General features: G+C 45.8%; 1 protein-coding gene across 2 annotated transcripts; it reads left to right on the plus strand.

Moving 5' to 3' along the window:
* The first annotated feature begins 5,353 nt into the window (after nt 1-5,353).
* On the plus strand, nt 5,354-12,700 carry LOC112887141. Of its 2 annotated transcripts, XM_025953234.1 has the most exons (21): nt 5,372-5,777; nt 5,867-5,929; nt 6,116-6,402; nt 6,479-6,575; nt 6,650-6,727; nt 6,795-6,854; nt 6,966-7,070; nt 7,462-7,572; nt 7,991-8,032; nt 8,146-8,262; nt 8,340-8,527; nt 9,508-9,788; nt 9,871-9,992; nt 10,116-10,158; nt 10,270-10,361; nt 10,885-10,933; nt 11,192-11,262; nt 11,359-11,478; nt 11,915-12,003; nt 12,253-12,298; nt 12,393-12,700. In XM_025953234.1, exons 1-21 carry the CDS (start codon nt 5,628-5,630, stop codon nt 12,438-12,440), a joined length of 2,259 nt encoding a protein of 752 aa, XP_025809019.1. In that variant the 5' UTR covers nt 5,372-5,627; the 3' UTR covers nt 12,441-12,700. The 2 variants fall into 2 exon arrangements, 1 of the variants encoding a protein (XP_025809019.1); XR_003227504.1 differs by lacking the exon at nt 10,885-10,933 and having other exon boundaries at nt 5,354-5,777.
* Nucleotides 12,701-13,633: the final 933 nt, after the last annotated feature.

The following is a 13,633-nucleotide window of genomic DNA, read 5'->3' on the forward strand; positions in this document are numbered from 1 at the left end:
TGGGTGACGTGGCGTACGGCCCGGGCCTGACAGCTGGGACCATGGTCTTCGGACCTCCCCCGTGCTCTTAAAGGTCCGAGGTCTCCATGTGCCCGGGAAGGCAGGGGAGCTCTCGGATATCCCTCGCAGCCGCGGACTCCCCAGGGAGGTCCGGGGCCGCCACGTGTGATGGCCGGACCATCACAGGCCAGACCGCTCCGACCGGCCTCGGGGGCCCGGACCTCTCTCCCCCCTGAAGGGGTCCGGTGCCGCCACGTGCCGCCCCTGCAGAGGGAGCGGGGCTGGCCCTGCCACGTGCCTGTGGCAGGAGGCCCTCCGCGGGTCTCCAACCCACCTACCAACACTTAATGCGGTAGCTGGGCCGGGCGCGCCCAAGTCAAAAAGTGTGGCCTGCCACTGACACACGGGACAGGTAGGCTGACACCACGGTAAGCCCACCTGTTTCCAAGGCGGCGCGTCGTGTCACCGAATACAGTGCGCAGGCGACGTACAGTCCCGTCACAGCGCCGTGCGCGGCGCGATGATGGCCTGTAACAGGTGAGCCGAGGCTGTCGCTGTTACAGTGCGCGCGGAGGCAACGGCGCGGCGGGACAGGTCTACTCCTTCGCCTGACAGGTTCCCACCCAGCAGTGGTAACACAGCTCCACTGTTGGGTACCACTGACAGTGGTCATTGTGCGAACAAGGCTGCACACGGCCATATCCTGGCTGTAGATACGCACATCAACTTCCCGATTGAGAGGACTACGGAGAGGAGCTGGAGATGAAGATATCCATATCTCTCATAGAACAGGCTCCTGTTGGCCGGGCCCATCTGTCGGGGCCCCGCACAGTGTAAGCGCACCCCTTGAACTATAAAAGGGAGAGTGCACTTGTTAGAAGACAAGTTTTTGGAGACACGGACAAGGTTCATACACACAAACACAAGTCCAGGCTAAGTTCCATCCAGGCTTACACCATCAATACAACTCCCAAGTGGACGTAGGGTGTTACGCTCCGGCGGCCCGAACCACTCTAAAATTCTTGCGTCCTTCCTGTATTCATCCGCACATCGATCAAGCGCTCCTAAGTCTCCTCCAAACCCATCCTTAACTAGGATTAGGCGGGTGCATTCTGCCACCCGGCTGGAGATTTCATCCGACACCGTCGTTGGCATGCGGAGGGCATGCAGCTTGGGGTCGCGATCAAGTGGATGAGAGGTAGGATGGAGCGGGTTAATGACACGTGTTGATTGTAAATCTAAAGGGTCAAAACTCAGGTGTGCAATGAGAAAGAGGAGAATATCGGGGCGCGAGAAAAGAATACCTCGAGTACCATCTTTATTTTCCGCTTACCAGGGATGCGTTTGGTTGGGCTTTCCAACTTGATTTTGCTTTTGTAAAAGTTAAAAGCCAACCAAAGGACTTAAACGCTCTAGGTGTTTTTGCCCCAAAGCAGCTTTCACCGTAGTACAAATGCAAAATCACCTCTTCTCTGGTTTCAGTGGCTTTTGGGGTAAAAAATTACCCACCTGCCACTGGTTATAAAAAAACGGTTCGTTTTCTAAATCTCCCGAACCCCTCTCCCGTCCCATCCCCATCCCATCCCGACTCCCACCCCATCCCGCCCCACCCCGCCACCTCCCGCCCCATCCCACCGCAGCCCCACTCGCCGCCGCCAGGAGCCACCCCGCCCGGCGCTGCCCCGACGCCCCCACCCCGGCGCCGCACCGGCCCGTCCCCGCCCCCGTGTCGCCCCCGCCCCGGCGCCGCACCGCCCGTCACCACCCCCGCCCTGGCGCTGCACCGGCCCGCCCGTCGCCTCCCCGCCCCGCCCGTCTAATCCTCCTCTCGCAATTCGCAGAGTAGCCAGCCTCCTCCCCTCTTGCAGCGCAGCCAGCCCCGGAGCCCTCCACCATCTCCTCTCCTCGAGTCAACAACAAAGCACCGAACTTCCACCACTCATTCCCGTCGCAGATCAAAGGGCCCTACCTCGGGTACGGATGGGATAGGAAATAAAATCTTTTTATCATATATGTTGACATATATCATAATTTTATGAGCCATTTACCTTGTATAATTGCTACAGTTCTATTTACGTGGACCATATGGATGAAAAATTTAGAAAATTTAATATTTTCTTTCTAAAAGATACATTTACATATGAAATAGTGAAATATTAGATTTGTACCAGTATTTTCGTATATAGGACAGTCCTACAAACTTTCAGAGATATTATAGATATTTCACCCACAGCAGATAGTTTCTCACAGCTCACAGCTGTTGTAACCAAACGGTCTTCTGCTTTTCCACAGCCCACATCTCACAGCAGCTTTTTCAAAAGTCACAGCCCAACCAAACACACCCATATTGGCATAAAAATTGTGTAAAATTTGTTGCCATGAATCACGGGGAAACAAACTGTGCAGGTCTATAGCGGTAACACCGGGCGATTCCGTTGCTGCGTTAGTTGGTCTCTCGTGTGCCGTATCCATAGCAGACCGGACTGTACGTGCATTGCATATATATACACGCATGACTACTTGACGTCGCAGCCTGCAACTTGGAACAAATCTAATCATTGTGCTGATCCGCTCGGGTCCATCCATGTCGATGGCATCCTTGCGCGGCATGATCCGATCCATGTCGACGGCGTCCCTGCCCAGCACGATCGGATCCATGGCGACGGCGTCCCTGCCCAGCGTGACGGTGCAGCAGCTGCGGGAGGCGTCCAACTCGCGCGTCCTCTTCATCGTCGGCGTCGCCCTGCTCGCGACCGCCGCCGCCTTGCTCATCGCCTCCTCCTACGCCGTGGCCATCGTCAAGCGCCGCCGTGCCGCCGGTCTCAAGCAGCAGCCGCAGCCGCAGCCGCAGCAGGGCAGCGTGGCGGAGGGTACGGCGCGTAGCAGCCGCGGAGAACCGTCCGCGGCGGCGGCCGTGGACGACACCGCGTCGGCGGGGGCGTCCGGCAACCCTAGCAGCGGCAGCAGCAGATCGAGGAGCGCCACCGTGGAAGCCGCGGAATCGTCGTCGATCTTGGACGACGACGACGACTACGACGAGGAGTGCTCGAGCGACCAGGGCATGTCATTGGAGACGGAGTCGAGGACGGCGGGGGGCAGCCGTGGAAGCCCTTCGTTGTCGGATTGGTGCAGCTTGCACGCCGCCGAATCATGATCCATGGACCCGTCCGTTGCAGATCGTCGTCCGAGCTAGCAGAGTAACGTAATGAATAATACTAGACCATCTCTTTGATTGGCAGTGGCAACTTTTGTTAATTTGGATCGAAATTAAAACGGACTAGCTGTTCTGTTAATTGCTTCCTTGCTTTTAATCTGCACTAGCTGCTGAATTAAGTGTTCAGAGTTCAAACACCGAGCATTTAAGCGATCCTTGTTGAAGCTAGATGGCAGGCCGAGTTGAATTTGAGCAGTACAGTACTACGAGTATCTAGGGTTGGATTAACAAGCAGAGCCCGGAGATAGATCAAGCGTAGAATCATTGCCATGCTTTAAGGAGTTCGAAATAAAATAAAATGATTCTAGCTTGTCTGATGCACGAAAGATATATGTGAATTGAATCCACCCTTGCTTAACGTAGGTACGTGTAACAACCCTCTACACAATCAACAAACACCGATCGAATATATAGTTCCCAATATTAGGGTGTAAATGGCGGCTCTTGCTGCACACGTAAGAGCATCTTTAGCAATAACCTCCTATTTTAGACCCCTACTTTGCTAAGCTGGGCTGTCCGTACTTTATTATACTCAACTCCTGCAACAGTCAGTCCTTACTTGCTAGTTCCATACTTTTCTGGGACCCACCTGTCAATTTATCATCAACTTTTTCTTTTTTATTCTTTTTTATTTCCCGTAACCCCTCCTGTTCGCTTCCTCTCTACTCGCGATTTCTCTTTCTTCACCCGTGGCCGCACTGCTTTTCCTCCCCTGCCGCCGCACCGCTTCTCCTCCACCGACACAGCTGCAGGTCCCGTCCGCCCACAAGATCCAGTCGCGGTGCTTCGTCTCCACTCGCAGGCGCAGACGACGGAGGACTCCGTTCAGAAACTGAGCACCGTGGCAGGGTCGCTTGCGGGAGGAGGCAGCCACGAGGAGGGCGCGCGGCTCGCAGGCGGAGGCCGCCGTGCGGAGGCCCATCATCCTCATCCAGCACTCTATGGCCGAAGCACCGCGGCGCTCCATGCCCCGCCCGTGACAGGCTGTGGATCTGCGCGATCTCGAGCCAACGGCGGCGGAGCCGCTCAGGCTCTACGCGATGGAGCTCGACGCCAGACCGTTGGCGAAGCTGCTCGAGCACTGTGCGGTTTATCTTGGCCGCGGTGGGGCTCGGTGGAGGGGAGCAGGCCGCCGTGCGGGAGGGAGGAGAAGCTGTGCGGGAGGAAGAGAGAGCCGTGGTAGCGAGACGGAGCACGGGAGGGAGGCGGAGCGTGCGCAGGAGGAGTAGGGGTCTCCCTACGCGCCCGTGGGAGAAGGGGCTGGAGGAGGGGAATAGGTGGGTCCCTGCTGGAGTGCGCTTTTTTATTTCTTGATCTCTATTTTTTAAGTAGGGAAAGTTGCTCTAACTTATTATAAACAGACAGGTGATCCTTTTCCTCCTTGCTTCAAACTACTATTATCGTCCAGTGGAAATAGCGTTTTTGGACAGTGCTATGATCGATGGCTCCACGCTCCTCCGGCTACATATATATGATCACTGCCGCATGCCGATAATCATCATCTCCTCCTCCCTAATTGCCACCGCTCCTCTCCGCTCGATGAACTGAACAGATGGGGCATGAAATGAGGAATGAGTAGGCTGTATGGAGTTAAGTGAATAAATCCACTTATTGTCGGACGACAGATGTTGATGCGGTAGGATTGGACAGCTAACACAGCTCACTTGAAAACTTTAGGAAGCTAAAAATACATTTTGATAGTACCGTGGCTTGAGTAAGATGGCGGGAATAGTTTAAGGGTCGTTAGAGAATTTTACTTTCAAAAAATATCTAAAACATTACGTTGCAGTTATAACTTTTCTTTCTCGAGAGCACAGTCAGGTTGTTGAACATTACTATTCTAAGGATCTATTTGGATCCGGATAACTAAAATTTAATCACGTCACGTCGGATGTTTAAGTATTAAATATAGATTAATTATAAAATCAATTGCATAAATGAAGGTTAATTTACGAGACGAATAGCGTAACATTATCAAATCATGGACTAATTAGATTTTTAATAGATTCATCTTATAAATTAGCCTCTATCAGTGCAATTAATTTTATAATTAGTTTATATTCGCTAGTATCCAAACGTTCAATGCGACAGGGAGCCTACTTTAATCTGGACGAGCATTATTGCTTATTTTTCTTTTTTCCTAAAAAAAGGAATAATGCGAATAATCTTATTTCTCGTCTGGCTTGTTATTTTGGGCTCTTCTCCTCCCACCTCCGTCCACGAGTCCCAGTCCTGCAGTCTCCAGTCTCTGCTGCCCCCGCCCCCTCCCTTGCACCCGTCCACCGTCCTCCCGTCCCCTTCCCTCCTAGCCTCCTACTAGGGCAGGGCAGGGCAGGGCCGGGCCGGCGTTGGGCAGGGTAGGGTTTCGCGTTCCTCCGTGCCCATCCTTCCCCACCCGCATCCCGCACCCGTCATGGCCGATCCCGACGAGCTCGGCCGGCGGCTCGCCGCGGTCGGCGTCTCCGAGCCTCCTGCCGCCGCGGCCGCGCTGGAGAGCAGCAACAACAACCTCTTCCAGGTGATGCGCGCCGTGGAGGACGCGGAGGCCACCATCCGCCAGCAGGTACCCCATTCTCTCCTGAATGAATGCTCCACTGCCGAGTGATGGATTCAGTCGAGTGACGCCCACCCTTCTCCCCTTCTCATCTGCAGCTGGAGGAGAACAGCCGGTTGAAGGATGAGCTGATGCTCAAGACGCAGGAGCTCCACAGAATTGTAAGCCCTTCTATTCGTGCCCGATCCAATCCCCGCACTCCAAGGAACCACTGTCACTGTCTATGCTGTCTACACGAACAAAACACTATTGCTGCACTTCAGCAGCGGATTCTCTTTCGATTTCAACTCCCTTATTATGCGTTATCATAGCATGCTCCTAACAGCTTTCACCTGTGCCCAAACCAGAGGTCAGAAGCCATAAACACAAACCAAACTTCTTCTCGTGGGATCCATCAGGATGGCACCCTTGACGCCCACACAAACACCTTCTCCGGTGCTCCGCTTGGGACCACAGAGGCCTTCAAATGGGGAGCTGGGGAGCCCATGCTGCAGGATGCCATGAGGCACAAGTACCTCGAGGCCGCCCAGTCTAATGGAATTCCCCGGAAATTATCAGGGGACCAGAGCGCTGCTGATAGTGCTTTCCCATCGCAGCTATCTACTCCGTCGTCTCGTTCCCTCTCACCAACTAGGTGCATTCCAAATCCAATCTCTCTTATAAAAGCATTACGTTTTCTTTCTTTACCTTGACCATCCCTTTCCTTGCAGGCACCGCAAAGAACCAGACTATGATTTAAGGTTCAACTTATCTGGACAAGGTGCACTGCCTGTTTCAGAGCTCAACTCAAACGTCATGTGGAAGCAGGTATCAGCTATTTGCTTTGTCTGTCACTGCCATTTCTTTCTATTCACTCTTGATGAAGTTATTTCCTTCCACAGGATCTTCTTGCTAAGGTTAAAGAACATGAGGAGGAGATTGCACAATTGAGAAGGCACCTTTCTGATTACTCCGTGAAGGTGACTAAAGAGAATCTTTTCCCCATATGTTCCTTCTTCAATCTTTGACTCGTATTGCTTTTAACAGGAAGCCCAAATACTTAATGAGAAACATGTCTTGGAGAAACGCATTGCATATATGCGCATGGTAAGAAAAAATCTTTTTGGTCTTATCAGGCATTAACTACTATCTTGGAGTGCACGAACCTATGCTTCAATTGTTTCCATTTTTCTTTTCTTTTCTTTTCTTTTTTGCTAGGCGTTCGATCAGCAGCAGCAAGATTTGGTTGATGCTGCATCGAAAGCTTTGTCTTACAGACAAGACATTATTGAAGAAAACATCCGTCTGACATATGCATTGCAGGTAACTTCTTTTAACCAGGCTATTGTATCATCTCCTAAACTTCTGAGGGCCATTACTTTCCTCAATTGCTTGCTTTTACCCCAAGATTCACTTGTAACCAATTTATTTTTCATTGTATTTTTTTGTATATAATTAGTTTTTGTAGTAAGCTGCAGCATTCATATAATCATATTACTGAATGAACATCCTTTCTGATTTATGAAGCAACTAGATTCTGTGCAGAAGTGTTTACAGAACTGATTCCTGTCAAAATCACTTCATTACCATGGTCATTCTTATTCTATTTGCATAAGCTAGACGTGTATGATGCAAATAATTTTCTTCTTCAAACCTCATTGTCTGGATTTGGCAAAGTAAAATGAAGAGCACTGAGTTCTACTTTATTCTATAGGCAGCGCATCAAGAGAGATCAACATTCGTATCTTCTTTATTACCTCTTCTGTCAGAATATAACCTTCAGCCTTCTGTTCTTGATGCTCAATCCATTGTCAGCAATCTAAAGGTATGTACTGTTGTGATTAGTTGCTTGTTTGGCATTGATTAAATACCCTCTTTTCCACCAAGTGAGCTTACATGTGGCGAACTGGGGAGCTTCTTTGTATACTGTACATGGGAAAATTTACTTGGCTTAGTTGGATATGCCATTCATATTGAGAGGAAGCTAAACTACCATCTTAGTGAGGCTGATGCCACGTTTATTGGGAGTCTTGAACTATCTTCTAATTTTAGATATACAGTTTCATTCTACAGAAGAGAGAAATGATTAACATAATGGTTGCGAAGAAATCAAGAACCAAAAGTAAAGGAACTCCCTTGAGTTTTCTTATTCCTTGCTTGTTTGAAGCAGGCCCTCTTAGTTAACCTTTCTTATTCCGTGCTTGGTTGCTCGGCTTAGGTAACCGTTCATTTTCATCTTGTAGGTTCTGTTTAAGCATTTGCAAGAAAAACTTATTATTACTGAGGTGAGTCACATTTGTCCTTATTTATATGTATTTTGTGAAACTAGAGATAATATAAACCTGCTGCTTGGCTAGTTATTTTTGGCAAGTGTATCACAGAAACTTGGATGTTGTAGGAGAAACTGAAGGAATCACAATACCAGATTACTCCATGGCGTGCTGAATCTTCAAATAATACAAGTGCTGCTGCACAGTCACCTTCTCATCCTCCTGGAAATGCATTGGTTACTTCTGTATGGCACTACGCTTTTCGTCATATACTCTTGGAATGCATGCATGATTGCATATTCTAACTTTTCACATTTCCCAGGTCAAAGCCAACCTTGACATTGTGCCCCAGCAAGCATATTCCCATGTTCAGTCTCCAGCTTCTTCTCCTGTTCGAACCAGACGTGACTGGGATTTGTTAGGGAATGAAAACCGTCAGACCATTCCAAGTGAGGTTGCCACAACAAGTGCAGAGCATGATAGCATTGGAAGGACCTCACCTTCAACCAGGTTGCCAGTGGTTATTTCTACAATTCAATTGGATTGTATTTAGCTATTTTCAGCGATTGAACAGTTATGTGTTTTTGAAGGAAATACAGTAGGGGAGACCCCTAATATGGTAGCTATATTTTAGGGAAAAAGGAGAAAAACAAACAGACTTTTTTTTTTGGATGCGTATAGTGTAGTTACTCCCCTGTTCTTTTTTGTTTGACATTGTTGGCTTCCCATGTAAAGAGAGGTAGAGGTAGACCTAGACTAACTTGGGACGAGACGGTTAAGAGAGACCTTAAGGAGTGGAATATCGCTAAGGAATTAGCTATGGATAGGAGCGCTTGGAGATTAGCAATTAATGTACCTGAACCGTGACCTTTGTTACTTTTTGTTTAACCCCTAACCCTTCCTTTGGCTTGTGTACTTTTTGTGTTTCTTATTCTTGTTTTCTGTGGGTTTCATCTCTAGCCTACCCCAACTTGCTTGGGACAAAAGGCTAAGTTGTTGTTGTTGTATTGTTGGCTTCCCATAGTCTTCAAGGCATGACTTGCTCAATATACAATAATAAATCTATGTTTTATGAAGCCTTTTCTAAACTTATGATTTTCAACATAGTACTCTATTACTATTTTATTTTGTTATTATCCTTTTCTTTCTTTCTCTTTGCTACATGCGGCCCTTGTTGGGTTCCGGGGACTGAAGGCTTTGTTGTTGTACTCATGGTCAAGGTTTTGTTAGTTTTTCTACAACATATATTCTAGTATTGAAAATAGAAGAAGAATGGAGGGTGTAAACTGGTTGTTTAGAACATTAAATATGGTGCTCTTCAAGTGTTGAGAAGTGAAAAAGTGAAAGATTGCTTAAGCCCCATACTTGCAAAGAAGCAAAATGTTCTCGTTCTCGGGCTTTCGCACAGGAACATCAATGTGAATTTTCTTGGGAAAAAACCTTTGAGATATACTGAAATTTTGATGTTCCTCGCTTCTCATGTTCTGCAGCAACCACAATATGAAGGATGTCCCTCAAGGAACTGAACAAGATTCTCGTGCTGTTCGATTTAACATTGAATCCAAGGATCAAAACCCATCATTCAAGGACCTTATTAGGAGTGATGCCTCAGAAAATCTGGAGGGAACCGAAGCCCAAAATCCACAAGAACCTTCTGCACAATGGGATACTGAAGGCTCACCTAAGTTGGCATCTGGCCTTGATGATGCAAATCCGCCATACCCTTATCTTCCTACTGTCCTTGAGGAACCCAGTTCTTCTTTTTCTGAAGGTGTTGCATCTTAAAATTTGTGGATCCAGCCTACCATATTACCTCAGATCTGATGGTAAACAACATTTTTATGGATGGGCAGTTGCAGAGGATGATCCACTTCCAGCCATAGATGGACTGCGAATCACAGGTGAAGCCTTTCCTGGAAGAGAACTTCAAGCAAGTGGGTACTCCATTAATGGGACTACAAGTTGCAATTTTGAGGTGTGCTATATTGGCTTTGCCATCCATGTTCTGAATATTCCAAATTCTTCTCTATTCAGGAACCTTTTCAGTTTCATATTTTCATCATAATCTGCGTTTTTGCATATTCTTTCTGTGCTGCAGTGGGTACGTCATTTGGACGATGGATCAGTACAATTCATAGAAGGTACCTTGAGATGCAAGAAAGAAGTGCAATGCTTGATAGCTCGTGGCATTTTTGTTTCATTATGGATATAGTTTTAAAATTTTGGAATTTGCATTTTATTCGCTGGTGAAGGTGCACGGCAGCCCACCTATTTAGTAACCGCTGATGATGTGGACTCTGTACTAGCGATTGAAGTCCAGCCTCTGGATGACAGAAAAAGAAAGGTATATCTTTGCAACATATGCTGGCCATGCTTAAACAGCATTTTTTTCAGCCTTACATTTTCTTGTATTCAATAGTTTGGTCAGCTTTTGCTTTCTTCTTGGATATTAGATGATGGATACCTGTCTGTAGTGATATTAGCTTCACACTAGTTACTTCTTCTGTTCTATAATGTATACTGAGAAGCAAATGGATAAAAATACTGTCCATTTACTGAAAACCTCAAACACAGTTCTTGTTTTTAATTGGAATTCACAATAACTGGAAGGTGGCAAGGGCTGTGATTAATGTGGTATGTTTTCTTTATTGGTCAGAAAAAAATGTAAAAGGAGAGCAACTATATTGTTTGGAAAAAAAATACAGGTTTGCTTTTTGTTAGAATTCATATCACTGCTCATTAGTAGTAGGCTGGCTGAGTGCTGACACATAGTTAATGGTTTGAAAAACTATAACATGAATGATTATTACTGCAAGTTGGATGCTGGAAAATACTTGGTTTATCGAAAATCCTTTTTCTTGTTGTAGGGGGAGATTGTGAAGGTTTATGCTAATGAACAAAGAAAAATTACATGTGGTGAGTTTTCTAAGATGGTTCGTTCTTTTAGTAGGAACACCATTTTTTTTTCTTTTAGTTGCACCTCATATGTCTTAAAAATGATCGGGTATCTGGGCTCCATTTCTTCTTAAGAGAATTGCCAGAATAATGTGAAGTACGGTATGGTTGTTTGTAACAACAGTGAGAGAGAAGAATCATGTTATGGTGTACAGTGGTAAAAGTTTTTTTTTGCCTATTTGATATATCTCAGTATTTGAATAACCCATATTTGTGCAGATCCTGAAACCAAGGAGCTTATTAAGAAAATTCTTTCTACTGGGCATGTGTCTTATGAAGTTTTGTTACCTGTAAGCCCCAAATTTTTCTCAAATAGTCTGCCAAAAGCACTCTTGCTACACCTTTCCAATGTCATATAACCATGCAAGCATCAAACTATTTTGCAGGTTAGATTTTTAGATATGTGGGAACCCGCTGTCTTGGCAATAAAGAGGGAAGGTTACAGCATTAAGTGTAATGGACAGCGTGGTGTTGTTGTTACAGAGAAATTCCAGCAAGCCATGACTGTATGGTTTCTAAAATCATTGTCCTTAAAATTACTCTGTTTGTGTGATACTCAGTTTTTTTAATAAACTCGTTTTGGGATTTGTGACCAACCTTTTAAGTTTTTTTTTACCAGCATTACCTTTGGCAATGTTTCACTTAGTTGCATGAACTTGTATCAGTAGATGTGTCATCTCTAGCTTTCATCATGGTGAATTCAGTAGGTTTAGCAATATTTATGCTGAAAGGTGTTCTAAGGTGCATTCCTCTTTCTAGGGAAATCTAAGGTTCATCGTGGAAAGTACAAATATTAGAAGCTGCATTTTACTGTGAAAGGAAATAGTATTTGTTAGTTTTTCTTATATATTTAATAATTCAGGATCTGCATTTTACTTCTGTGTTCCATTCCTTTTCTAATATGTATAGTGATTTAGAACTCATCTTGTACAATTTTCGCAGATCAATATCCCATATGGCCGTCCTAATGAATTTTCAATTGTGTCTGCTGATGGTGCGGAGTACAATCTAAAGCCTGCAGAAAATGCCCCGTGAGTTTCATACTAATAATCACTGGCACTACTTATTACATAGCAGTATATTGCAGTTTGTCTTTTGGTGCATCAATTTACTACTGAGTGCATGTCAGAATCTTTCGGTATGACTTCCCCTGATGAATGCATGACATCTGTTATTCTTGTTACTTTTGCATTCATCATAGTTCTTTTTAAAGTAATGAGCTAGTTCATAATAATGGTATAACACAGAGTTACTAACTGAAATTTTTTTTAAAATTGCAGATCACGAGATGCCATTGTTCTAATATTAAGGCTGTTCAGAATGAAGGTACAGGCCCATTTCTCACTGAATTTTCAGGCTTGTAATTTTCATTTGCAATGCATGGATGATGAGTTGGGAATGTGTCTCTGTGTGGCTGCAGGCCGTTGAGAAGAGTAAAGGAAGAAGAAAGGGCATATTCTTCAAGTAGTCTCTGGTAGTATTCGGTAGTGGCGTGGCAGGTTGTGTGTTTGTATTTACCTATGTTTTCGCGAGTTATGTATGTAGAAGGAAAGTGTGAGTAGTTTGCGTTGCATGCTTCTATGTGCCAGCATTTGTAAAGGTTCCATCCGATTCAATTCGATTCGATTCAATTGGCACCGTACCCAATTTTGTCTTGTTGTAAAGAGGGATGAATTCAATTTTCAGTCTATGCGTGCATCCCGTTTCAACGCTGCTCTGGCAGCCTAATCTCATGGGCAGATTGCCACTGCCAGATTGTTGAACTTGATGGGTGTTGCCGTAAAGCAGAAGCAATTCAGATTAGACATCAGCAGAGGCAATCTGGTGCCCTACACATAAACAAGATTCGTAGCATAGTGGCACTTGCTCATTGTGTCTGGCTGCGTGCTTCCTTCCAATGATCCAATCGTTCACTCTCTCCGATCCACTCCTCCCGGCAACTCGTCGCCAAGAATGCAAGTTTAGTTACCTGTTTGTTGTTTTTGGGGGAGGAAACATGTCAAATTTTTGCTCAAGGATGCGTGCTCCTTTGTTCACTGTTCTGCCCTTTTGGAGTAAAAAGCAAAGCACTTTGCAACTGTGATCGGGCCTTTTGATCTCTGTGTTAGTGGTTGCAATGCCATACGCGTCCGCGTGCAGAGCAACTTAATGAGTGAGGGCGCGCCAGCAAAGCAGAGGGGCCGGGCAAGTACCCTATCTTCTTGGCTTTGGATGACAGGAATCTACGTCGGAAGCAAAAGTGTAAATCAAATAATAGTTACGCCGGTTCCATTTACAGAAGATTAAAGGTTCATGCATGGTCCATATTTAGAATTGTATGTAGACGCGCTACTAAATTCAACGCATAAAATGTACTAATTTATAACCAGACTTAAAATGGTTGACTTAAACAACACCGAAACACCAAAACATCGTTTAGGCAAGTTCCTATGAACCGAGTGTACCTTAGTTTCTATGTTTAGCTGTTGTTTCTTTTTTCATGAGTGTGAGTCCTTTTGTTTTATGTAATATCTAGTATGCTCGTATGAACTTCTGCTTCTCCTCCTTATATGATTTAGCAGCACTCCTGCTGTATTTTAAAAAAAAGGAAATTCCATTAAAATAGATGCAATTTGTATTTGGCATCGAGACTAACGACTTCTAATATATCATATAAAGAAG

The sequence above is a fragment of the Panicum hallii genome, chromosome 3, assembly GCF_002211085.1.
Source record: "Panicum hallii strain FIL2 chromosome 3, PHallii_v3.1, whole genome shotgun sequence".
NCBI lineage: Eukaryota > Viridiplantae > Streptophyta > Magnoliopsida > Poales > Poaceae > Panicum > Panicum hallii.